Below are 27,192 nucleotides of genomic sequence, written 5' to 3'. Positions count from 1 at the left end.
TCAGCTAAGCTTAGAACTGCCTTGTTGAATGAGGCAGCTATTCCTTTCAGGCTATAGGTCTGCCACATCATTTCCATAGGAGTATAAAAACTCACAAATGTGATACGTACCTAACATTTTAAGGATATTATACTATGAATGATCCAAAAATAATAAATCTAGATCATAAGAGAAACTGTTATTCTGTATTACTGGTAGCTCAGCATTTACCCATTTCTTAAGACTATTAGAGCTGCCCTAGTAACCCTGAGTTACGTGCATACCTCCCACTTCCCATTCCAAACCACTCTCCTCCCAGTTTATAGATTCTCTACAGTTAGGTGATAACTTCAGAGACTGTCTCATCAGAGTACAATTCAAGGAGAAACAGCCGACACTATACTCATTTCTAGAAGAGCGATGAATCAAAAGCAGATCAAAAACAATGCTGAATTTGCTATTACCTAGTTGTCAACATCTATTATTATGTAGAATGTAGAATAAGCTTATACTATTCAAATTTACCTAGGGAGCTACTGACAATGGAATTTTATGATTGTTATTTAAGGTATTTCTGCATTATTTGAACTTACCTTAATTTTTTGGCATGGTCATTAACAGACAAATGCACCAGCAAGAAGAGCCACTGCTCAAAGGGTTGCTGCACCGGGTGTAGCTTTTTTTTAAAAATTTATTTAAAAGAACAAAAAACCCCATCTTCATTTTACATGAACGGGTACTTTGCTTCCATGCACACCTGTGCACTGTGTGGTACCTGCAGAGGCCAGGAAGGGGCATGGGATCCCCTAATGAACTTACAGACGGTTGTGAACGGCTATGTGAAGGCTGGGAAAGGAACCAGATCCTCTGCGAGAACAACAAGTGCTCTAACTGCTGAGCCATCACCCCAGCCCTGCATGTGTGACTCTTAAAAGGTAGGAATGAGCCCGGCATATTGATATCTATTTAGCAAGTTCCAGGCCAGCCACAGCTACACAGTGAGACTTGTCTCAAAAACCAAAAAAGTAAAAATAAAGCCAGATGGGGTAATCTGCTTGTCACTCCAGCTCTTGGGAGGTAGAGGCAAGAAAGCTAGGAGTTCACAGCCAGCTCTGGCTAAATAGTCAGTTCCAGACTAGCCTGGGCTATGTGAGAACATGTGAGCACTCCATCCCCAAATAAGGATGTTCCAACACATTCCAAAGACAATGATTTTTGTTCACAGTTTAAACTGGCCACCTTTAATGTTGATCTTCTTGTTTATGAAGCTACCTAGAAAATATGAATCTTGCTAGGTATTTTCCTTGCCTGATGTCTTGGCTTTGTTCTATAATTTTCAAACTTATAGAGAAAAGTTCAAGCTGGAGAGAAGTGGAGAAAAGACAAAGCCACTTTCACTTGTAGCCTTCCCAAATCGGGTGCTTAAAAAAAATCTGTAGAACAGCCAGGCGGTGGTAGCCCAGCCTTTAGTCCCAGCACTTGGGAGGCAGAAGCAGGCAGATCTCTGCGAGTTTGAGATCAGCCTGGTCTATAGCGTGAGTTCCAGAACAGCCAGGACAACAAAGTGGAACCATGTCTTGGGGGGGGGGGGTGTTTTTTATTTTTTAGAATAAAAGACCTGGCCACAGCTGCTCTACATCATTATCAGGGATCATTCTGAAATTATTTATCAAGGATTTGCAAGAAGGCCCTATTTCATTTTGTTTTCATCTCATTTGTGTCTGATAACTGAAGTTTGGTGCCTCTCCAATGAACTTGTAAACTAAGATTATGGGATTAGTTTTCTTGAACTGTATGCATAGTAGCTATACCAGAGAACATAAATGAGTAAGTTGATGAATTATTTCCATGCTCCCCAAGAGTAGCACAACCATTAGATTGGGGATAAAGAGAAGGAAGTAAAAAAAACAAAAACAAAAACAAAAAAACACCTATTTTTCTGATATGGCACACCAACAGTTCTCAAGGCAGTTAAAATTAACAAGTCTATGATTACAGGAAGCATAATTCAATTTAGAAGATATTAAAACTGGAGAAAACTGAATGTCTACGCAGGAAAATCAATATCCCATAAGGTATTCAGAAGTTAAGTCTAAAATTTCTTCTGCCACATACAGCTTAATAAATGTGGGATTTAAAGAAAATTTTCCCTCTTCAAACAGAATCTAACAAAAAGCTAGAGATTAACAAGAATAGATGATAAAATGTTATTATTCATAACAGAAAAGCCTTCCAGAGAAAGGGCTGCCATGTAGCCATTATTCCTTACGTGTCTTCGGTTCGCTATGAAAGATATCAAATGGTGTGAGAGCAAAGACAGGCAGACTACATCCGGTGTTAGCGAGTAGTAATGAACGTTCTTTCCTAGTAAGGAGAGAGCTGAGAACAGCCAGTGCTCCAAGCCTGGGACCAGAATCAGACAAGAGTTGCAAATAAGTAATGGTAAAGCATCTATGACGGTCACAGCTAAGAATAAATCAAGGTAAAAATTTAGAATGTTGTCCAACACATTTCACCATTTAAGTTAAATAAAAATAAAACTTGCACTTTTTTTTTCTTTTTTGTGGTAAGATCTCATTATGTAGCTCTGGCTGGCCTTGAATTCTTATCTGGCTGCATCTGTCTCCGAGTGCTGGGACTAAAGGTGTGTGTGCACCACCATCCCCAGCTAACTGCATATCCTCACTGCAAGATGCAGATTTCCCTCAACAATGACCTCAAACTGAGGTTGGTGAGACGGCTCAGCAAGGAAAGGTGATGACGGCAACATAAGCAGGACGGTCTGAGGACGGCCCCGGGAATCCACAGAGGTGGAAGGACTGAACAAAGTCGTCCAATGACCTCCAAACTGCACTGCGGCGTAGACCCAGGCCAGCTAGTCCCTCTTTCGCTCTGTCTGCCCTCCATACACACAGCACACACATACTCAACATTTTTTAACAATTAAAACTAGGACCTGGAGAGATGAGGTTAAGAGCACTGGCTGCTCCTCTTCCAGAGGTCCTGAGTTCAATTCCCAGCAACCACATGGTGGCTCACAACCATCTGTAAGGAGATCTGGTGCCCTCTTCTATATACATAATAAATAAATACCCTCTTCTGTATACATAGTAAATAAATAAATCTTTAAAAAAAAACAAAAAGAATTAAAATTAATCACAGACTTAAAACTCAAGATGATAAAACTTCTAGACGATATAGAAGAAAATGTAGGTGAGCCTAGACTTGGTCATCACTTTTAGATACAATACCAAAGGCTCAAGATCACAAAACAAAGGACTGATAAACTGGACTACATTCAAATTAAAAACTTCTGCTTTGTAAAAAGAAACTGCCAGATCCAGGACTGGAGAGATGGCTCAACTGGTACCAGTCCTTGCCAAAAACCTGACAACGTGAGTCAGATCTCTGAGACTCATAAAAAGCAGATCTGGAAGCCCTGACCTACAATCCCAGCGTTCTGAAGGCAAAATGGAGGTAAAGACAGAGGAGCTGCCCAGAAGCTTCGGGGCAGTGGCAGAAATAAGAGAGATTCTGCCTCCAACAAGGTGTAAGTAGTGAGAGCCAACTCCTGAATGCTGTCTTCTGATCTTGACACTGGCATGCACGAGCATGTACTCATATCCACATACATACGAACACACACACACACACATTTGGAGAGGGGAAAGCTGCCAAAGGGGGAAGGACTATAGTTTTTGAGAAAATATACAGAAAAAACCTTACCAAATAAAAGACTATAATCTAGGGCTAGAGAGCGGGCTCAGCAGTAAAGAGCACTGGCTGCTCTTGCAGAGGACCCAGGTTCAACTCCCAGCACCCACAATGGTGGCTCATCACCATCCATAACTCCAGTCCCGGGGGGATCCAATGCCCTCTTCTGGCATCTGTGGGCACCAGGTACGCACATGATACAAACATACACTCAGACAAAACTTAAATACACATAAAATGAAAATAAATCTTAAAAAAAAAAAAGACTATTCAAAATGAACAAAAACTCCTGAAGGCCAATTATTAGAAAACAAAAAACAACAAACAAAAAAAACCTGACATCCTAACCTTAACAAAAATGGGCCAAGAACCAGGGTACACTTCTTACCAAAGAGCATATTCAAATGGAAAATAAGCATGCAGAAAGACTTCTCCATCACATGCAATCAGGGAAATACAAATGACAGCAGTGACATACAGATGCGCACCATTAGAATGGCCAAAGTCTAGAAGACTGGCAGACAATACGAACTGCTGGTAAAGATTCAAAGCAACAGCAACTGCCATTCACTGTAGCAGTGTGGCAGCGTTTTACAACATTTAACATACTCATCACAATGCAGCAGTCACACTCCTGTGAATTTACACAAAGACAACATGTACCCACAGAAAAACAAAGTTCATAGTAGTTTTCACTCATAAATGGTAAAACATGAAGTAACAAATACATCTTTTAGTTGGTGAATGGCTATATGCAAATCATGTCAAATACTATTTAGTTCCACAAGGCAATGTACTGTAAGCCATGAAAACGCATGGAGGAATCTCCAACACACATTACTAAATGAAAGATGCCAATCTGGAGCCAGTGAGGTGGTTTGGTTGGAAAACACCTTGTCGCCATGCTTGACCATTGAGTTTGATCCCTAGGACTCACATGGTTAAAAGGAGAGAATCAATTCCTGTAAGATGTCCTCTCATCTGTATACAACTGTCATGGCACCAGTGCACATGTGAATGAAGGTGTGTACAAGAACACACTCAGAAAAAAAATTGTAATGTCAGTTTTAAAATAATGCCCATTTAATGCCAGGCAGTGGTGGTGCATGCCTTTAATCCTAGCACCTGGGAAGCAGGGGCAGGTGGATCTCTGTGAGTTCAAGGCAGGCCTGGTCTACAGAGCGAGATCCAGGACAGCCAAGGCTACACAGAGAAACCCTGTCTCAAAAAACAAAAAAAAATTAAAATTAAATAAATAAATAAAACAATGTCCATTTGAAAAGGTTCCAACTTTCTGATAGTCTCAAAAAGACAAAACCATGCAGATAGTAGAAAAGATCAGAAGTCAGCCAGAAGACTATGTGGATGGGGCAGTGAAAATACACTGCATGGCATTTGTGTGCACACATGTCTTTGTAAATAACGCATCTGTCCCAAGTTTTAGAAAGTACACTACCAAGAGTGAATCCGGTGGAAATAGAACCCAGATGATAAGAATGTGCTACACATTACCAAGTACAAGTAACAAACATAGAAGAGACATGGGACAAACCTGACTGCTAAAACACAACTCCAAAACATAGCTTCCAGTCTGTAGTTTGAGCACTCAAGAGGCAGAGGCAGGATGATTAACCAATTGAATGCCAGCCCAGTCTACATATCCAATTATAAACCAGTGCTACATGGTGAGACCCTGTTCCAAAAAGCCAAGAATATAATGCATGTAAGCAAAAAAGCACAAAGCAGCAAAACCTGATGTGAGCAAGTCTGTGCATATGAACAAGTAGAAAGCAAATGGCAACACTGTACTTATCAACCCGAACCTAAAAGTGTTCTCCAAAAGGACATTTTATGTGTGGATGCATGCATGTATTTAAGTGTCTACCGTGACCACTCTCCATGGGTTTTCTCCCTTATAGATGTATGTGTAGTGTGCAGGTCGGATGTGTGCAGAGGCTCAACACTGATGTCAGCGTCTTCCTTGAGTACTCTCCACTTTCTATCAAGGCAGGATCTCTCACTAAACCCTCAGCTTGTCGACTTGAGCTAGTCTAGCTAACCAGGATCCTGTCTTTGCTTAAGTGCTGGCTGAGATTACAGGCAGCTGTCATGCCTGGCCAACATTCTGGGACTCGAACTGTGGTCCTTATGCTTATTATATATTCCCGTATTACAGCTCCCAGAACAACCCCACCAACACACCCGCTCTTTCAACTTCTCTCTCTCTCTCTCTCTCTCTCTCTCTCTCTCTCTCTCTCTCTCTCTCTCTCTCTCTCTCTCTCTCAGACAGGATCTCTCATTGAACCTGGAGCTCATAGTGCTGGCTAGGCTGCATGGCCAGCGAGCCCCAGGAAATGCATAATTCCTCATCCCCTTTACTGGTGTTATATATCCGTATGTGCTAGGGATTCAAACTCAGTTCTTTATGCTCACACAGCATATTAGCCACAGAGCAATCTCCCAGCTCCTAAAAGCATATATATAGATATCTACATAGAGAGAGATTTATATATAGATACAGATTTGTCTGTTTCATTTTGGTTTTTGAGACAGGGTTTCTCTGTGTCACCCTGGCTGTCCTGGAACTCACTCTGTAGACTAGGCTGACCTCTAACTCACAGAGATCTGCCTGCCTGCCTCCCAAGTGCTGGGATTAAAGGCACGTGCCCCCATGTCCGACTAGAAAAGTCTATTTTTGAAAATTTCTCAGTCACACAGTCCAAAAGGTCCATGAAGCTGGTGGCTGCTGCACTGTGTCCAGCAGGTGAAATACAGACGCTTCCGCCCCTGCAGGCAACCAGGCAGAGCACTAGGCTACAGGGAAAGAAGAGGCGGATGGTCGAGAGCGAGAAGGCACTGCCCTGCAGCAGTGGGGATTACCTTTCCTCTTCCACCTGCTCTTTCTCCCCTCTTTGTGGCTGCCGCCATCACTGCTGCTGCTGTTCTCAGAGCTCTGAGAATCTGACTGACCATCACTGCTTTCTTCTGAACCTTCTGACAGCTCTTTCACTCCATCTGGCACATCTTTCTGAAAATGTAGGCATCCTGTTAGGATTATTACCATTTTAGCAAATCGAAACTAAATTTCTCGTATGTAATACAGTAACTTAACTGATTAATTTTTACTATTATAAAATAGTAAAACCACCAATATTAGCTGAAATCCTGATACTTCCCCCTTTTTTTGGTCAAATAAATTAATTTTCCACCTACATCCAGAAGATAAAAATTATACACAACATTCATATGCAGGTACCACATATGTTTAAATTACACCAAAATTGGTAGCCATAAATCCAGGTAAAAGACGTAATGTTCAGGTTTAAAAAGCTAATAATGATTTTGTTAGACATATTTGTGTCGGGGGTGGGATGGGGTGGGGTGGGTTGCCCTATGTATTCTGAATTCAATTCTAGAATTAAAGTCAGGAGAACAAGATTATCACATTATTTTCCCTAACTGGGTCCTCAATATTGGTTAATGAATAGCATCAAGAAAAGGAGTTTTTGTTTTGTTATGTGGTTTTTTGAGACAGGGTTTCTCTGCGTAACAGCTCTGGCTGTCGTCCTGGAACTCTCTTTTGTAGACCAGGATGGCTTCGAACTCACAGAGATCCAACTACCTCTGCCTCCGAGTGCTTTAAAGGTGCGCCACCATCACACAGCCTGTTGTTTGTTTTTTAAAGAATCACATCAATCTCTTTAGTTTCAGCTCTGAATAATGAGAATATTAAATAGACAGCATAACTATGACCATTTAATGTGAGAAAAGAGTAGCAGCATATGAAAAAGGCTAGTGATGCAGGGCTCTCTGGCTTCATCTTCTCCCAGTTACACAGCCTTAGTCTCAATCTCCCATAACCTCATTTCAGTGTCTAAGGTGGGGTAATAGCACCTACCTTAAAAGAGCACACAGAAATTAAATGAGCTAATTAATATTAAATGTTCACAACATAGCCTTTATGAGAGCTCAGTACTAGTTACTATGTGTTTACATAGTACAAAAAGCTTACACAAATAAATGGATAAATGAATGTTATTTCTTATGGATTTTCTTTCCATCAATACTTTGTTATCCCATATAATTATTTTTATCACATTAAAAAATGAACTGACAAACACACAAAAAAATTGCCCTCCATCTAACTGGCACCACATGATATCTACCCAAGGCCATTAAGTCCGATTGAGCAAGAACAGTATTTTTCCACTTAAATTTTTCTCTCTAATCCATCTCTTATGTTATACACTTTCTTAAAATACAGACCCCATATTTTTATATTCCTTCTTTCAAAATGCAGGACAGCTTTTATAGAGTTAGTTGCCAGCCAGACATCTTGACCTGTAGGTTCAACAAGTATCTGAAATACAAATATAATTATCTTCTTTTTGCAAAAAACTTGTGATCCCCTTGGGATCAACGGCTCATGCCCCAAATCTTAGAATCTTTTCTCACCCACTATTTTATACACACCAAATGCAACGCGTTCTGTGCCTCAAATGTCCCGTGTCTACCTATTTTACTACTCTGAGTTCCTACATCAAACTGTAATCTCCTTTTCATAAAAAATCAACACATAGATCTGATCACATGGTTCTCTCTGAAGACCTCTTCCATCTACTTACTCAATACCCCACCCAAACACAGAGCTCAGTCAGGGCAAAACTTTGTTAATTTGTCAATTATCCCAACTACAGTGATTATCACTTAATCCAATTTCCTCTACTTTCAAATTCATCCAGAATTTTATCTGTTCCTTCATTTGAGCTACTTATCCTTGAAGGCCTTCACTCTTCTTATGTATATGTTCAAGTCCAGCTTAAATCTTACAAGTAATAACACAAACTTTCTAAACCCCTTTATTCAAAACTCATCTTTATTTTGTGTCATTATAATGGAAGAGTTTCACAATATATTTTGTAAATATGAAAATTTTAATAACTAAAATGTAAGCATTAAAGAGATCAAGAACTATAGATTATTCATCTTAGTCTCTTTATTTCTGGCATAGACTTGACAATATGATATAAGACATACAATATTTGAACTCTTAGTTTTTTTCTTTAAAGATTTTATGTATGAGAGTTTTGCATGCATGTATACACACCACGTGTGTGCAGTGCCTGTAGAGGCCAGAAGAGGGCATCAGGCTAGAAACTGAATCTTGCTTCTCTGTAACATCAGCAAGTACTCTTAACTGCTGTCTACAGTGAACTCTGAGCTCTTGCTACAGAGTGCTAAAACTTTTGTACTTTCCTGATCAACAGCAGATTAGGAAAGCCTATTGTTCTGCTATTTGGTCTTTGACTCTAGTGATAATTAGATGGTCTGTTTGGATGATTCTTTGTTGGCTCGGAATGGTCTGCCTCAGAGTAGGGACTGACTACTAAGAGAAACAATTATGTAATTAGAAAATTGGAACTTTTAGTCCATCTTCTCAAGAACGAAGGTTGAGTTGATGGCCAATGACAAAATCACACTCATATCACAAATCCTCCATAAAAACTCTAAAGACCAGGGGTTTGGATGAGCTTGCACATGGTTAAAGTCTGTGCTTGGAGACTGGTATGCCAAGACAGATTCTATACTCAGTGGCCACACCTCACTTCATGAATGTCTTTTATCTACATTACAATAAATAGAAAACTCAAAGATTTTTTTTTTCCTCTAATATCTTTTGTAAGCAGTCCTAGAGCTTAGGTCTCATCCAAAGACTTGTAACTAATAGCTGAAGTGAAGGGTAACCTTTAGTACTGGGCCCTTTGACTGACATAATAGCCAAACAGTAAAAACTGAGTTAAATTAAAGGCACCTAGCTGACTTCAGTTGGAGAACTGCTTGGTATATGGGAGAAACCCCTGAACACATGGTATCAGAAGAACTGTACTAATTGGTATGTAATAACAGAAAATACATTCTGAGGATTTCTTTCCCTCTCTCTCCAACACAGTACGCATTTAATGAATGCAATTAAAATCATGGAAGATCTAGAATAGCTAAAGTATCAAAATGAGATCATGAAAGCTTCATTTAGAGCTAAAGTCCCATAACACCCACAAGTTAAACACTGCAGACAGTCAGAGGAAGTTAACATTAAAAGGCAGAATAGGGTTGTGCTATATATATTGCACAGATTGGCCTTGAGCTCACTATATAGGTCAGGGTGATCTAGAACTGGACAGGACCTTTTACCTTGGCCTCCTGAGTACTATGATTGATAACCATATGCGACCACATTAAGCTGCTAGATGTAGGATTTGTTCCTCTTTTGTTTTGTTTTGAGACAGGATCTCACTGGCTTGTCTGCCTAGAATTCAGAGATACCTACATCTGCCTCCAGAGTGCTGGGATTAAAGGCATGCACGGCCACCAAACCTAAGTGTTCATTTTCTGTGTTTTGTTTTATGTTGGGTACCTGTGTGCCATAGCACACATACGAAAGTTATAGGACAACTTGTAGGAGTTGGTTCTGTCCTTCATTTATATGTGCCCAGGGAACCAAAATCAAGCTGTCAGTGCCTTCACATGCTGAACCATCTTAGCACCTCAGGTCAGAGTTCTTAATGTCAGTGGACGCAATACTGCCACTGAGCACCGTGATGAGCTCAGAGACAGGAGGCATTGGGACAGCCAGCGGTCTCTACGAACGTTTCACTTGGGGTACAACAGTCTGTCAAACAGTCTGCCATTCTGGTTTGCTGATAAACTTCCTTTGAAAAACAAGCCCTCTCCTAATTATCAGGCTGTCACAAGCTCAACTACAACCCCACATCAAGGATGACAACGCTTCGACATTTGTCAACAGCCATAACTCATGAACGGTGGGTGTCACATGGGTCAGTCAGTCTGAGTGAGATGGAGCCCCTGCTTCAGTCTCGGACTCTTGTCTCTAGACTCTCAGTCTGTAGAACGGAGACTCGGACTGAATCCGTGGACGAGGAGGAGAGGCTGACTGAGAACAAAGTAAAAGAAAGAACAGAGACCAAGACCAGATGACACCTTTTGATCAGCTGGACCCAGCCTGGATTTCCCATGAATGTTTAGTTTAGCTGTATGAGTTCACACATTTTCCAGCCTATTTACTAAGCTCATTTACATTGGTTTTCCTACTCATAAGTGAAAGGATATTGATGAGAAAAGGTCACCATTTCAGTGTACAAATGAGGTATTAGCCAGCTTGTTATGGAAGAAGAAATGTGGGTGTGGAATCGGATCAAAGTTCCTATTCTTCTTCTGATACAATACAGCCAACACTGGTCAGGAATTACATCTTTCAAACTTTACTTTTTCCCATTATTAAAAAAGGAATAAGGGGTTGGGGGTTTAGCTCACTGGCAGAGCGCTTGCCTAGCAAGTACAATGCCCTGGGTTCGGTCCTCAGCTCTGAAAGAAAAAAAGGGAATAATAACCATAACTAAGTTTTAGTGGGGAAATTTATGAATAACAAAAAGAATCTGGGCTAGAGAGATGGCTCAGTGATTAAGAGTACTGATTGCAGCCGGGTGGTAGTGGCGCACGCCTTTAATCCCAGCACTCGGGAGGCAGAGCCAGGCGGATCTCTGAGTTCGAGGCCAGCCTGGGCTACCAAGTGAGTCCCAGGAAAGGCGCAAAGCTACACAGAGAAACCCTGTCTCGAAAAACCAAAAAAAAAAAAAAAAAAACAAAAAAAAAAAAAAAAAAAAAAAAAAAAAAAAAGAGTACTGACTGCTCTTTCAGAGGTCCTGAGTTCAATACCCAGCAACCACATGGGGGCTCACAACCATCTGTAATGAGACCTGGTGCCCTCTTCTGGTGGGCAGGGGTGCATGCAGGCAGAACACTGTGTACATAATAAATAAATCTTTAAAAAAAAAAGAAAAAGAAAAGAATCTATGGCTCTACGCAGTATGTTTCAAAAAAAGAATCCTCAATTTGTAATTGAAATATTTTGAAGTTCTGTAAAATAAGAAACAGGGGCTAGAGAAAGGGCTCAGCAGTTAACACTGACAGCTGCTCTTCCTTCCAGAGGACCTCAGGTTCAATCCTCAGTACCCAGAGTCACTAGCAACCATCTGGAACTCTAGTTCCAGGAAATGAAACACCCCCTTCTGGCATCCATGAGTACTGCATGTATGTGGTACATGGATACACATAAAATAAATCTAAAAAAAAAAACTATGTTAAATAAGAATATATACAAAGGGTGCCTTCTTAGTATTCATGAGGCCCTGCCTTCAATTCCCAGAACATCTCCTCCCTCTCCCAAATTTATTTACTTACTTATTTTAGGGTTGAAATATTGAATTCTGTCTCTGTGACTCAATTATTATACATTGTCACTTACTCTTTCTTGGCTCCCAAGCAACTTACCTTCAAAGTATATACTCCCATTCTACCTGGGACTTTATAGAAGATGCCCTCTTCACCTCGGGAGTTTGTGTGGAGCATTGCATTTAAGCATGCAAGAGGGGAAGTCCCACTACAAAGCAAAGCAGGTGAAGAGCATAGTGATTAGTTTATCTCTGAATATTCTTTGTAATGCTGGCTTAATTTCTTTAATTGATCAATATTCCTGTTTTTAAATAAATTTTTACTAACTGTAAAAAATATCAACACAGAAAGATATTGCCATGAAAAAAAATGAATGAAAAATTCATTTTTGAGTATCTAAAGGGGAAAAAAAATCCGTAATCTAACACTTAAGTAAAAGAAAAACAAAAAATCAATATCAAATTTATTTTGCAAACCTACTTTATTTACACACAAAACTTTGTAAGTATAATTAAAGTGGAAAGCATGCGCGCGCATGCGCGCGCGCACACACACACACACACACACACATTCAAATAAATCTCCAGCTTCTTGTGTGCTGCTGCACAAAACTAAATCTGATTTGTAAACAAAACTGCCGTGGTTTCTTGTATTTAAGCTTCACAGAAGATCACTTTAAAGACATTTTACAGACTTATTTTGCATGGATTAGCTTTCTTTCCCATTTTCTAAAATTTTATGTGCATAATAATTTATTATTATGATGAAAAAAGTTTTTTGAGTGGGGCATGATGGCACACAACTATAACCCCAGAATTTAGGAGACTGAGGCAAAAGAATCCCAAGTTCAATGCCATTCTCTACTATAAAGCAAGCTCCTAAGGGAAAAAATTCATTTCAAAGTGTCATCAGACTTTACTGTGCTCTCAAAAAAGGGCAATAAAATTCACTAACAGGCATCCTTATCTTGGTCTGTCACTACATTAAGGAAATGGAACTGGGATTGCAGAGATAAGACCACTGGCTGCTCTTCCAGGACCAGGGTTCAATTCCCAACACCCACATGGCCACTAACAACTTTTTGTAATTCCAGTTCCAGGGAAATCCAACATGCTCACACAGACACACATGCATGTAAAACACCAATGCACATAAAATAAAAAGTAAATAATTTTAAAAAAGAAAAGAAAATGGGTCTGATGTTCTACCCTAAGTCTAATGTTAAGCACTTCTGCATTAAGAAACAGGAAGGCATAGTAACTGCATGCGTTTAATCCCAGAACTTGGGAGACAGAGGCAGAGGTCAAGGCCAGCCTGCTCTACAATCAGTACTACACAGAAAAACCCTGTCTCAAGAAACCAAAAACTAAAAAATGAAAAGAAAGAAAATAAACAGAAAAGAGAAGTATAAGCAATGCATTTTTAAGCATAAAACCACATTGTGGTGATATTTTATCTGTGTCCCCCAGTAAAATAAAGCTTGCCTGGAGATCAGAGGAAGGCCAGCCACTATAGTAAACACAAAAGTCATGCAATGTTGGCACACATTAATCTGTCTGGATCTCTGTGAGTTCAATGTCACACTAGAGAACAGAGCCAAGTGTAGTTACACACGCCTTTAATCCCAGCACCAACCATAGGAGGTCTGTACAGATAGACAGGAAGTGACAGAGCTGGGCAGGTAGAGGAAGTGATGTAGCTGGGCTGAGAGAGCCAATTAGAAAACAGAACGGAAAAGGCATATAAGTCTGCTTAGAAAGGAAGTCGCTCTCTTTGGAGACTGGCAGCTGTTCCTAACCCTCTGATCTCTGTCAGATTTTCACCCCTATTTCTGGTTCTGTGTTTTTATTTAATAAGACCGTTTAGAAACTCATTTACAACACATGCTTTAAAAAGTATACCTGAGCATGGTGATTCACACATATAATCAAGCCTCTAGAGCAGTGGTTCTCAACCTTCCTAATGCTGCAACCCTTTTATACAGTTCCTCATGTGGTGACCCCCAACCATGAAATTATTTTCACTGCTCCTTCCTGTCATTTTACTACTGTTATGAATTGCAGTGTAAACATCTGTGTTTTCTAATGATCTTAGGTGACTCATAAGAAAGGGTCATTCAAATCCTCACATTGAGAACTGCTGCTCTCGAAACTGAGGCAGGATGAAAAGAAGTTCTATGTTAGCCTGAACTACAGAGTAAAGACCTGGAAAACAAAAACAACAACAAAAAGGGAGTATGTTATAAAATATCAAATTATAGAGGCTAGAAAGCTGGCTCAGTAGTTTAGAACATTTGTTGCTCCTGCATTGTACCCAAGTTCAATTCCCAGCACCCATATAGAGGCTCACAACGATAACTCAAGTTCAAGAAGATCCAATGTCCCCTTCTACACTCTGCAAACACCAAGCGTGCACGTGGTGCAAATACACATACACACACACACACACACACACACACACACACACACACAGACGCCAAATATTGATTAAAGGCATGGCAGCACACACCTTTAATCCCAGCACTCGGGAGGCAGAGGTAGGCAGATTGTGAGTTCGAGGCCAGCCTGGGCTACAAAGTGAGTTCCAAGACAGCCAGGTCTACACAGAGAAACCCTGTCTCAAAAACAAAAACAAACAAACAAAAAGAGGCAAACCTGCTCTGCATAATGATTATCAGGCCAACCAGAGATACATTGTGAAATTCTGCCTCAAAAACAAACAAATTCATACACATTAACTTAATTTTAAGTCTTTTAAAAATCAAATTATAGACTGACTACCAAAAGGAATAAAATTGTATGTTCTGACTACCAAAAGGAATAAAATTGTATGTTCTCAGATGATTAAGCCTGTGGATTTTATTCAACAGAAAAAAGCTAAGAAATAGCTATTAAAATAAAAGCTTCAAGCTGGATGGTGAACACGCCTTTAACCCTAGCACTCAGGAGGTAGAGGCAGATTCTCTGAGTTCGAGGCCAGCCTGGTCTACAGGGGGAGTTCCAGGACAGCCAGGGCTACAAAGAAAAACTGTTTTGAAAAACAAAACAAAACAAAACAAACAAACAAAAGCTTGAAATTAAGAACGATATTAAAATATAGGATATAAAATGATAGAAAATATTACTAAAAACCAAGTGTTAGTCTAAGGTCAAGGGCTCTAGTGTTAAAGAAAGCACACTAATCCTTCTGTGTATGATTGGTAGGGGTTTGTTGTTTGTTTGTTTGTTTTAGGACAGAATCCTCATTCTGTAGCACAGGTCTGAAGTGGTGTGGAACTCTAGATGTAGCTGCTGGCATCAAACTCAAGGCAATCTTCCTAGTTCAATCTCTCAAGCATTAGAATTACAGGTATAGGATCTATGCCTAACATTGGGCGCTGCAACTCTTAAAGCAACACGTTCCTGTATCTAGGAAACAGAAGTAACAAGAAAGCACGTTGAAAGTTCATATGGAAAGAAGTCAGGGAATGGTCTGGAGTCTGACTACAGCTCCCTTACGTAGTTTTTGTTTGTTTTTCACAATTATTAAGGGGCAAAACAACTTAACAGGACATTCTCAACTCATCTTCCTCTCAGCTCCCTGCTGGTTATACTCAAAACCCTAAAACCAAATCTACTACAGAGACCACAAGCAACATGGACAGAAGTGGAGGACTGACATTAAGAAAGGCAGAGGTTAGCTGGGCGTTGGTGGCGCACGCCTTTAGTCCCAGCACTCGGGAGGCAGAGCCAGGCGGATCTCTGTGAGTTCGAGGCCAGCCTGGGCTACCAAGTGAGCTCCAGGAAAGGCGCAAAGCTACACAGAGAAACCCTGTCTCGAAAAAAGAAAAAAAAAAAAAAAAAAAGAAAGGCAGAGGCAGGTGGACCTCTGTGAGTTCAAGGCCAGCCTGGTCTACAGAGTGAGTTCCAGGGCAGCCAGAGCTACACAGAGAAACTGTCCGAAAAACCAAAATGTAGGAAGAAGAAAAGAAGAAAGGCAGATCTCGGGCTGGAGAGATGGCTCAGCAATTAAGAGCACTGGCTGTTCTTCCAGAGCACTTGGGTTCAATTCCCAGCAACCACATGGCAGCTCACAATTGCCTGTAACTCCACCTCCAGGGGATCCAACACTCTCACACAAACATATATACAGGCAATGCACATAAAAATAAAAATAAATAAATCATTAAAATAAAAAAAGGCAGATCACTGGAGATCACTGGCCAGCCAGTCTAGCCAAACAGAAGAGTTAATGACTCTTCTGGGGAAAGCAGGTGGGGAAAAGGGAGCAGAATATACTTGATGTCCACTTCCGACCACTACAACACACTAATAAATACCAATAAATAAATCACCAAGTATCCTGGGTGTCTCTAATGGGCATGTGTTCATTCTTTGTTTGAACTGTGATAATGTGGCATATCAAAATGCAGAGAGAAAGCCACAACACAAAGCGTGCTAGGATTAAAGGCATGTGCCACAAAGTCCAGCTGAAACTGTCACACACACACACACACACACACACACACACACACACACACACACACACACACCCCTCCTTGTTCAAAGGCTGACAGAGTACTTGACTATCATGCCTTGTGAAACCCCTGGGTTCAATCCCTATTACCAAGGAGGCAAAGTAAGCTCCTTACCCAATCACCTACCGTTCACACAAAAGTGAGGCAAAAACAAGAGTTTACCTTCTATCATGACTAGCTCTGCAAGTCTTTCCTGTTCCACTGTCGATGAGACAAAGACGTCTATCTAAGAGTTTAGTAAACATAACATATACTCCCATCTTAGCCAAGGTCATTTCAAATACTAGCTCATTATACCATCTAACTTTTAAATATTATGATAAACAGGCCATAAAAATAAAAATTAGCTTTGAGAGAAACAGAATGCTTCTTCGTTTCTGTAATAAAGGTACTAACTACCTATCTATTTACTATCTTATTATAGATGATTAGGACGCCTAAAGTTTTTTTTTTTTTTTTTTTTTTTTCCCCTGGAGACAGGGTTTCTCTGTGTAGCCCTGGCTGTCCTAGATCTCACAGACCCACATGCCTCTGCCTTCCAAGTTCTGGGACCTAAAAGGCGTGTGCCACCACTGCCCAGCTGGGATGCTTAAAGTTTTTAACAGCTGGACCAAATCCCAAACAGTGTTTGTATCCAAACTAAGTACAAAAGGTTACACAAGATCTTGATTCCAGGTAAAAAGGAATGCCAACATAACACAGAAATTGAAGCTCAGAATCTCTGTGAAGAAAATAAACTATGGGTATAATTATACAAGAACTGAACTGGAGACAATAAAAACACAGAAATCAGATAAAATTTTATATCACTGTCCTTATTGGGTAATTATTGCTCATTTAGCAATGCAATTTTGTATCTTAATAGTTAGTGCTGTTATAATTGCTTTAGGCTTTTTTATAAAAACTACTTTTTAGAAACTGAACTGGGTCCTCTGCAAGAGTATCAAGTGCTCTTGCTGCTGAACTGTTTCTAGACAGGCTCTGCTTCCTGCTTTTGTGAGAACTAGAATGCCACATGTGGATGTGGATATCAAAATTCTGAGTTTTTAAGTAGTAGTCTGACCTAGTTATTTAACCAATTCATGATATTTTCTATCAGAAATTATTTCTCTTAGATATGGTAAACCTTAGATTATATTAAATGGCTTTCACGTCAAGTCTCAAAAACAAATACTAAAATAGGAATGAGTTCTTAGGTGGTATTATGCAGGTGGGGTAAGATCACAGAAAGTTGGGCATGGTGGCACACATCTCTAAGCCCAGCATTTCAGAGACAGATCTTAGTAAGACCCTGCTCAAAACAAAACAATAAAAAAAAAAAGACCAGAAGACAAGAAACAGCTCAGTCTGTCACTCTGTCCTCAAAGACAAGACCACCACTACTACCTGCAAGTGTCCAACAGACCAAAATCAAAGATCTTGCCACAAGAGTGCCACGATACACATGTAACTGCATTCACACATCATACACACAAATAACTTAAAAGGTTAAATCTTAATTAAGCTTCATTCATAACCCATTACTTAAAAAATAAATTATAAATGAAATTAACAGATTAACTGAAGTTGAGAGATTAATCTGAAGCTATAAGCAAACATGGCATTCTATGACATGAAAATACAGATATAGTTCCCTGTCCTCAAGCCTCACATGAAAGTCATATAACTGAAATTTTAAAACAAAACAAAAAAAACCCACTATACTATAAACGGGAATTGCTACAACCAACAGCTATCTAAAGTGACAAGCAAACATCGACAAAAAGCCAATTCAGTAAAGGATTCAGACTATGAATTTTCATCTGTTCTGCCTGGTTTAAAGTTAAGTATCATTTGGGTAAACAATTTACCAATTATTTTCTCTGTATCAGTCAAGTAAATAAATATATTTTCAATCTCACAAGCAACAGGCAACACACATTGCTCTATCTTCTAAGCATTTTCATTAATGCCGAGTGGTACGTCAGTGCTATAAGACAAATGACAATTTTGATAGGCCTTAATGTCAACAATTTCTAAAATTATGGCCATGTAATGGTTACAAATTACAAAAATTAACAAACCAAAACAAAAAAGCTCATTTAGTAACTAACATTTATATAATATCACTATTACTTTATTTCTAGGCCAAATCATTTTATAAAGTAAAAACCATGCATACATTGGCACATTCAGTAAAACTTGTAAAAGACTACATTATAATTGCTTAATACTCCTTTAGAATAAAGTAATACTTCTTACCTTCTGGAGTTGGAATGCACCCCAAGAAAACAAGAGGAGGGAAAAAAAAAGTTTTTAATTTTCTTTACAAGTAACAATAAGCTCCCCCAATTAAGTTATACGTTGATCTCCCAGCACTATTAACAACTCTCAAATTAGTAACAATCCCCATTTTGCTACATAAAATATTAATTTTTAAAAATGCAAATTAGTCCAAAACATCACTGTCTAAAATTGCACACTTAAATTCAGCTACATAGTCTAAATAAATTACTTTAGAAAAACAAGTGAAATACTTGAATTCTATGAAAAAGTGTAATTACAGTTAAGTGTGAATTTTTTCATAGTGTTCTCCCCACCCCCCCGTACATCTGACTGCCAAGAGTCATCGTAAAGCCATCAACTAGAGCATTACTTTCTTCTCTTTGATCTATAACAGAATTTGATGCGAATTTAAACAACAGACAAGAATATATTGCTATTGCTGCAGCTGCTGGGTCTGGAGGCACATGCTTATACTCTTAGGAGAGCTATGGGTTCTAGGCCAGCATAGGCTACTTAGTAAATCCAGCCTCATTAAAAAAACAACACAACAGAAAGCTGGGAAAGCTGGTAGACACTGTGATCTCACCACTTACAAGGTTCAAGAGTTCCAGGACAGCCTGGGTATTGTGAGAGCCTACCTTCCTTCCATTAATCCCAGAACTTAGGGATCTTTATGAGTTCGAGGCCAGCCTGGACTACAGAGTACGTTTCAGGACAGCCAGGGCTACACAGAGAAACCCTGTCGCAAAAAAAAAAAAAAAAATCTACCAATATCAAATGGTTTTGTTTCTGTTTCTTAGAAAAATGTTAGTAACTTAATAAAAAATGTGCATATACACTTTTGGGAGTTGGCTCTCCTCTTCCACTCCTACCATGGGATGGATCCAGAAGTCAAACTGTATTGCGTACACCAAATGCCTTTACCTCTGGTCATCTTACAGGCAAAAAAATGTTCTTCATTCTTTAGTTTGTTTTTATTTTTGTTTTTTTATGTGCACTGGTGTTTTTCCATGGGTGTCTGGTCCCGTGGAACTAGTTACAGACAGCTGTGAGCTACCATGTGGGTGCTGGGAATTGAACTTAGGTCCTATGGAAGAGCAGTCCATGTTCTTAATCACTGAGCCATCTCTCCAGCCCAAGTTCTTCATTCTTTTTTTTTGTTTTGTTTTGTTTTTCAAGACAGGGTTTCTCTGTGTAGCTTTGCACCTTTCCTGGATCTTGCTCTGTAGACCAGGCTGGCCTTGAACTCACAAAGATCCTCCTGGCTCTGCCTCCCAAGCGCTGGGATTAAAGGCGTGCGTCACCACCGCCCGGCATGTTCTTCATTCTTAAACTAGGGTCTTTCTAATGAAATCACTTTGGGGCAACTTAGCTTGGTTAAGTAGCCAAAAAAGATCTCCTTTGCTGAGATAATGATTTCTGCCATAAAGTAATAACTATGAACTCTTTATTACCTCTGTTATGTATTTTTTTGCTTATAAGAGGTGGAGGATAGTTTTGAGATTTTTATGATATCAACCCTAAAAGTGCCTACGACTTTGGTATAAAGTAAAAAATAAACTTTGAGACCACTATAAAAAAAACAGAAAGCAAAGGGTAATAATCAACAACCACAAATCTAATGCTATTATATGTAGCATACAGTGTAAGTTTAATATAAATGATAGAATATATTAATCAGAAAGAAAAATAAAGACAGTATGATAGACTAAAAACACCAGAGCTAGTTGTGTGACTCTTGTCAAGTCTCAAGATCTCTATGAGCCTTCATTCATTTGTAAAAAAATGAGACATAAAACACATTATCCTTTCCAACTGACTTTTGTGGCAGTTCTGTAACTGTGTGTCTATTCTGTAACTAAAATAATGTGACAGGGAAAGGTTATAGGAGAGAATGCAACCGATGACCTCTAATTGTACAGCTCATCAGAGACATCACTGTATTATAACTATTAGATAAGTTTCTGTGGGAAGGAATACACATCCAAGCCATCTGCATATCCTCTTTCCATGAAAAACCAATGATTTTTAAATACTCCTACTAAACTTCTTCCAAAGGTGAAAAAGGAAGAAAAAAAAAACTAATCTAGAAACTAGGAAGTTGACCACAACCATTCATTAGCCTCATAATCTATCATATTGACCTATAATAAAAGATTCAAATTGATGCCACATCCAAACTACCTACTCTATGGACTCTAATGAATGGTCTAGGTCAGAAAACAGCCAATTCATGGGTAAGATAAATTCAGGAAGACTCTGCTCATATGCAAGTATTTTTCCACTCTAGGAGTATGCTAGCACATGAGGGGTGCTGGACTGACTTGCCAGCACCGCTTTAACAGATAAGAAAGACAAACTGTGACTCTAGAAGCAATGCACGATAATGTATACTCAGAATTTAAATAGAACACAATCAACAGTCACAGATTATTACAAGGAAACTAAGGCGGGTTCTATCTCCCCTGTACTTTAAATACTGTGCTTTACACTTCTAAACAGGCATTGAAATGTCTCGAAGTGCTTTAAAAAAATAAAAATAAACAGCTTTTGTTTTTGTTTTTCATTTTGAGACAGGGTTTCTTTGTATAGCCTTGGCTGTCCTGAAACTCGCTTTGTAGACGAGGCTGGCCTCAAACTCACAGAGATCTGCCTGCCTCTGCCTTAAGTGCTGGAATTAAAGGCTTGAGTCACCACTGTCTGGCATAAAATGGCCTTTTAGTGTGTTAATTTATAAATGTTTACACACAAATTTTTCAGGAAGATAATACATCAAAATGAGGTATGCTCATTTATAACTTTTCATATCAATGAAATAAACTAATTTTCAACCTACTGATATGTGGCCACAATCAAAGCTTCTTTTTCTTCTGCTGTTTGTTTTTCAAGTTTGTGTGGGTGGGTTTACCTGCACAAGATAGGCACACACACACAGAGGCCAGGGTACAATGTGCAGGAGGCGGATTCTCTCCTTCCACCATGTGGGTTCCAAGGATCAAACTGAGATGTCAGGCTTGGCAGCGGGCACCTTAACTGCTGAACTATCTCACTGGCCCCATTCTGATTTTTGGTTGTTTCTTTCTGAGATGAGGTCTTACTAGGTTACTCTAGCCAGACTGAAATGTGCAATACTCCAGCCTCAACCTCCCAAGAAGCTGGGATACAGACATTCACAACAGCACTAGCTCAAAAGGGAAGGGCAGCTGGGTCTCCAACAGTCCACATGTCCAGAAATGAGCTCCAGCTCGACTACAGAAGAGACATTGATTGCTCTCTACTGACAGACATATACATGCCTGTGGCAGCTATCTACATATGGAAGCCCATGCTGGCCTCCAGGCTTCCTCAGCATCACAAGTAGCTGTTACACATTTCAAAGTCCACATTAGCCTCCTGGCCCTCCTCCCTTCCCCCAGCTTCTTGTCCTCCTTAAAACAGGCATGTTTTTCCACCCCATGCTCTCTCACTTCTCGTGAAGACAGCCCTGGCTATGACCAGTCTACTTCTTTCTCTCATTGCTCTGGACTCTTCCAGGTGCCTCTGGATAATTTCTCTTATTCACAATAAAAACCTTCTCCCTAATGAAGAAGCCATTTCAGTGGTCTCTTTACCATGTCCCTCACACACAGAGGGGATATTCTTGCTCTAGAAAAGAACCAATTGAAAATATCTCAAGGGTTGGGTACATGACTCAGAGGTAGATCTCTCACTTACATGGAATCCAATGATGCCTTATATTCAACCCCCAACACCACAAAAATAAGCAAATCTGAAGTATCACATTAAAGAAAATTAAAGTTGAAATCTAAGGAACACTCAAGGCCCTGGTTGGTGGGAAGACATCCACGGCCCCCTTTTGCAGTTCTGCTCAAGTGGGGGCTAGTCAGGTGCCGGGCAGGTGAGTCCCATAATGATGAGCAAATATGTGGTGGAGAAATGGCAGAGAAAGAGAAGCAGAGTGGTCCATGTGCTGTGGAAAGAGGCAGAAAGGAAGAAATGAAGATGGTGAAGAAATGAAGATGGTGAAGGCTGATGTTGGAGGCCTGATTGCCACATGGGGCCATGGTGCTGTCTGGGCCAACATTTGTGGCTCCTGTTACAACCGAAGGCTGTATGGTTCTGTGTGTGTGTGTGTGTGTGTGTGGTTGCCTGAGGTCTGATCAGTCACCGGAACCATGTTGGTACCCAAAGGCCATGCTGTAGTCGAGCCCACACAGACCTGAGTAGCACATACTATTACCCAGTGCCATGGTAGCATCTGGGCCAGGGCTACAGCTGGGAGCCATGTCTGGGTCCCCAGCCCTACTGCAGCCAAGGTCTATGTTGATATTCATACCTCCTGTTGCCATTGAGGACCATACTGATTCCAGTGGTCTGGGCTGCCACCCAGGGCCATGCCAATTGGGTTGGCCTATGCAGCTACCAGGGTCCCTGGTGACAATTAGACCCAGAATGCTGCCCAATGACCATGTCTGGGTCTGTGGTCCTACTGCAGCTGAGGTCTGTGTTGAAGTCTGTGGTCCATGTTGCCACCAGAGGCCACATGGAGCCTGGGGTCTAGGCCGCAACCTGTGGCCTTGTTGGTGTCCGGGGCCATGATGCTGCCAGAGTCATCCTAATCTGAGTGGCCAGTGCTTCCACCTGGACTCAGGATGTCGACAGACCGAGCTGCAGCCTGAGACAATGTTTGGGTCCCTGGTGGAGCTGTAGCTGGGGCCTGTGTTGAAGTCTATGACCAAGAATGCCGCTAGGGCCTATACAGAGGCCTGGGATCTCAACCACAGCCCATGGACTTGTTGGAGTCTGGGGGCATACAGATCTAGGTGGCCTGTGCTGCTACCTGGGGCCCTGGTGTCATCCAGGCCCAGGCTACTCCCAAGGGCCAAGTCTGAGTCTGTGGCCCTAGAGCGGCCGGGGTCTGGATTGACATATGTGGCCTGTTGTCACTGAGGGATGTGAGGATGCCCAGGGTCAGATATCCATCTGAGCCCAGGTCGGTGTCCTAGGGTCATGCAGGTCTGAGCAGCCTGCATTGCTAGGCAATGCCATGGTGATGTCTGGGCCAGAGTTACAGCTGAGGGCCATGTCTGAGTCTGTGTCCCTACTGCAGCCAGGGTCTGTGTTGATTTCCAAGGCTCCTGTTACCATAGAAGGCCATGCAGACACTCGAGGGCGAAGGCCATGTTGGTGTCCAAGGGCCAAACTAAATCACTGGGGCTCGGGCCAATTTGAGTGGCCTGCACTGCTACCTGGGGAAATTGTGACATCTAGACCCAGCTGCTGCCAAGGACCATGTCTGGGTCTGTGGTCAAGCTGCAGCTGGGGTCTGTGTTGATGTCTGTGACCCACATCACCTCAGGGGTCCAAAGTAACCCTGCAAGATGAAATCAGAGGGCCAGGCTGGGCCAGCCCCACCCTTTGCTAGCTCAGAGAAAGCTGGCCTTGCCTCTCGATGGACATTGCAGCAAGAAAGCTGGCCTCAACCCTCATGGGAGAGATGGCCCCACCGCTCACCACAAGGGAGAGTGAAACAACCCTGAGGGCATGGGCGTAGGGGAGCTGACTCCACCCTCTCACCTGAGGTGGATGGCCCCAATGGCCTGGACTGACTATCTCCGTTACCATCCGCTCACAGCAGGGCCTTGGGTTGGCCCACCCTAACATCTACCCCATCCAGGACCTGCTGGAGCTTGTGAAGGGACTGGTCCTGTGGGACAATACCCACAGGGGCTCAATGACTCAGGGCAGCCACTGGATATCCCAGAGGAGTTCTGGTGAGTGATGATGATGTACCAGAAACCAGAGGCCTTGAACCAGACCCCAGATTCACTGCAATCAACATTTGCTTACTAGTAAAGTAGGCAGGACAAAAGGGTGTCCTGTATAACAGAGGCCCTCGATGCCACCAGATGAATGAAGAGGTGTTGCAGAGGTGGGAAAGAAAGAGAAGTGAAGAGGTTTTTGTTTGTCTTGTTCTTGTTTGCTCGCTTGCTTTGTTTTGATTTTTAAAATTTTCTTGGGAGGGGGGGACACTGCAGGGCTGAGGGGAGGATTTGGGGGGGTGGGAGGTAAGTGGAATTGGGGTACATGATGTGAAACTCCCAAAGAATCAAATTTTCAAAAAAAAATAGATCATACAATAGCTACTTATAAAAAGAAATTGCAGTCTATTTTTAAATTTTTTAGCACAATTCAGTGTTTCTCAAAGACGCATCACTGGCAACTCTTCAATGTAAGGAACTGTCCATGTAAGGTATGTGGTGTTCCTATTACCTGCCTATTAAATGATACAGTGTGTTCCTCTTCTCATCCAGTATTATCTTCAAAAATAGCTCCTCGCACACCAGAGTGATCCCCTGCCCACAGTTAAGAACCACCATTAGCCAGGTCATGGTGGCACAGACGTTTAATCCCAGTACTCAGGAGGCAGAGGCAGATGGATCTCTGCTTTCAAGGCAAGCCTGGTCTACAGAGTGAGTTCTAGGACAGCCAGGAAGGACTACATAAAAAAACCCTGTCTCAAAAAACAAAACAAAATAAACAAACAAACAAACAAAGCACAAACTTTGTATCCTTATTTTGGTTTAATGTTGTGAAACAGGGTGTGGTAGTTTAAAGAAAATGGTCCCCACAGATTCATATATTTAAATGCTTGGTCCCCAACTGTTGGAAGTGTTTTAGGAAGGATTAGGAGGTGTGGCCTTCTTGGAGGAGTGTCAATGGGCGTGTACTTTGAAGTCTCAAAAACCCATCTAATTCCCAGTCTAGCTCACTCTGTCTCATGCTTGTGAATCCAAGAGGTAAGCTCTCAATTACTGTTCTAGCACCCTCTCTGACTGTAAACCCAACTGAAAGCTTTCTTTTATAAGTTGCCTTGGTCATAATGCTTTATCACAGCAACAAAGTAACTAATACACAGAGTTTGCTGGGGAGCCCTACCATCCTGGTATTCAATAAGTAGCTGAGGCTGGCCTGGCACTTGTCTCTATTTCCTGAAAACTGAGAAATGCGCCCCAGCCTACCTAACATTTTTTTATTCAAATTTCTTATCTTAATGAAATATCCCCAATGTAGATAGCCAAATTTGTCTCAATATACACAATGAATTTGGCATTCTTAATGACAGTCTTAATTATGCAAATAAGACTATTATATGCTAACATAACAAGACTCTTAGAAATCAAAGATTATCTTTGACCCTATTTACATATCTACTACATTTGAAGATTAAACATTCATTTTTAAATGTGTGTGTCTGGGTGTGTGTGTGTGTCTGTGCATGTGTGAAACAGAATGCATGTGGAGACCAAAGGACAACCTCCAGAAGTCATCTCCTTTCTTCCACTGTGAGCTCTGGAGACTGAACTCAGGTCACCGAACTGGCAAGAGCTTTACCTCCTTGAGACATTTTGGCAGCCCTCTTTGTGTATTTGTTTGTTTATCTATTTACTTGGGGGAGAGGCTCTTGCTGTGCTGTCCAAGCTGGTCTAGAACTCATCGGCTCGAGTGATCGTCCAGCCTTAGCTTCTCTCAAGCATCTTGGACTACAGGCATGTGTGGTGATGCCCAGCAAAGACTTTCTCTTGACACACAAAGACCTTTCCCATTTCATTCTTTTTAAGAAATCTTATTTCTTCTTACACTACCTACTTCTGAAGCTGCTGTGTAATAATTTTTGTCCAATTACCAACACAAAGTGATAGGTGACAGCTTAAAGATGACTCCAGGCCTTCCTAAGAATCAAGGTGCATAGGCTTTGAAAAACAGCTACTTACTTTTTCATGAAGAATTTACTTACTTTTGATTTTATAAATGCTATGACTTAAAAAAAAATCCAAGGACTGAGAGAAAAATGAACTAGAAGTTCATAAAGTACATTATACTAACCAATGAAGGTTTAAGACAAAGAATACCAAAACATACTAAATTTTATTAGATACTCTAAACATAATTATTACTAGTAATACTTTTAATAACTCACCTGATTTCCTTTAGTCCTTCTCTCTGGATAACTTGAAGAATTTCTTTATGACTCATAGGTGTATTGGGGTATTTTTCTAAGACCTGAGAAGCAAGGAATAACAATGAATTCTTATTTTAAGTTCTCATTCTTATAATTGTCTATTATTATTATAACTATGTCAATAATTAGATCTATAACATACATATCTAGAGACTTCACCCAGATATTTTCTGTTAATCACAAACGGTAAGTCAAATTATGAAGCAGAAATAGATCAAAAAGGTTAAAATTAAACTTTAATTACTCCTATTAATGAATATGGAATTGATTACTCTTAGTCTCCATTCCCATACCACATCCCTACCTGTGGTCTACCACTGCACACATCTTTAGATTATCTACTTTAGTAGGGTGTAGTGGCACAGCCCTTTAATCCCAGAACTCAGGAGACAGACGCAGGTGGATTTCTGCCTCTGCTTTCCAAGAGTGCTGGGATTAAAGGCAT

General features: G+C 40.7%; 1 protein-coding gene across 3 annotated transcripts in view; it reads right to left on the bottom strand.

Moving 5' to 3' along the window:
• Asxl2 (ASXL transcriptional regulator 2) overlaps positions 1-27,192 on the bottom strand; it is a 92,609-nt gene that overhangs the window by 44,811 nt on the left and 20,606 nt on the right. The window contains exons 2-5 of one of the 3 annotated variants that reach the window (XM_028874991.2): positions 26,706-26,788; positions 22,296-22,298; positions 12,043-12,151; positions 6,574-6,721 (exon numbers count right to left, since the gene is read on the bottom strand). In XM_028874991.2, the coding sequence (XP_028730824.1) occupies positions 6,574-6,721; positions 12,043-12,151; positions 22,296-22,298; positions 26,706-26,788 (343 nt within the window). Of the gene's footprint in view, positions 1-6,573; positions 6,722-12,042; positions 12,152-22,295; positions 22,299-26,705; positions 26,789-27,192 lie in introns of those variants that run through there. The other 2 variants (XM_028874992.2, XM_028875005.2) reach the window with 2 other exon arrangements.

Source organism: Peromyscus leucopus, chromosome 22 (genome assembly GCF_004664715.2).
Source record: "Peromyscus leucopus breed LL Stock chromosome 22, UCI_PerLeu_2.1, whole genome shotgun sequence".
Lineage (NCBI taxonomy): Eukaryota > Metazoa > Chordata > Mammalia > Rodentia > Cricetidae > Peromyscus > Peromyscus leucopus.
This window is presented reverse-complemented; position numbering and strand designations above follow the sequence as displayed.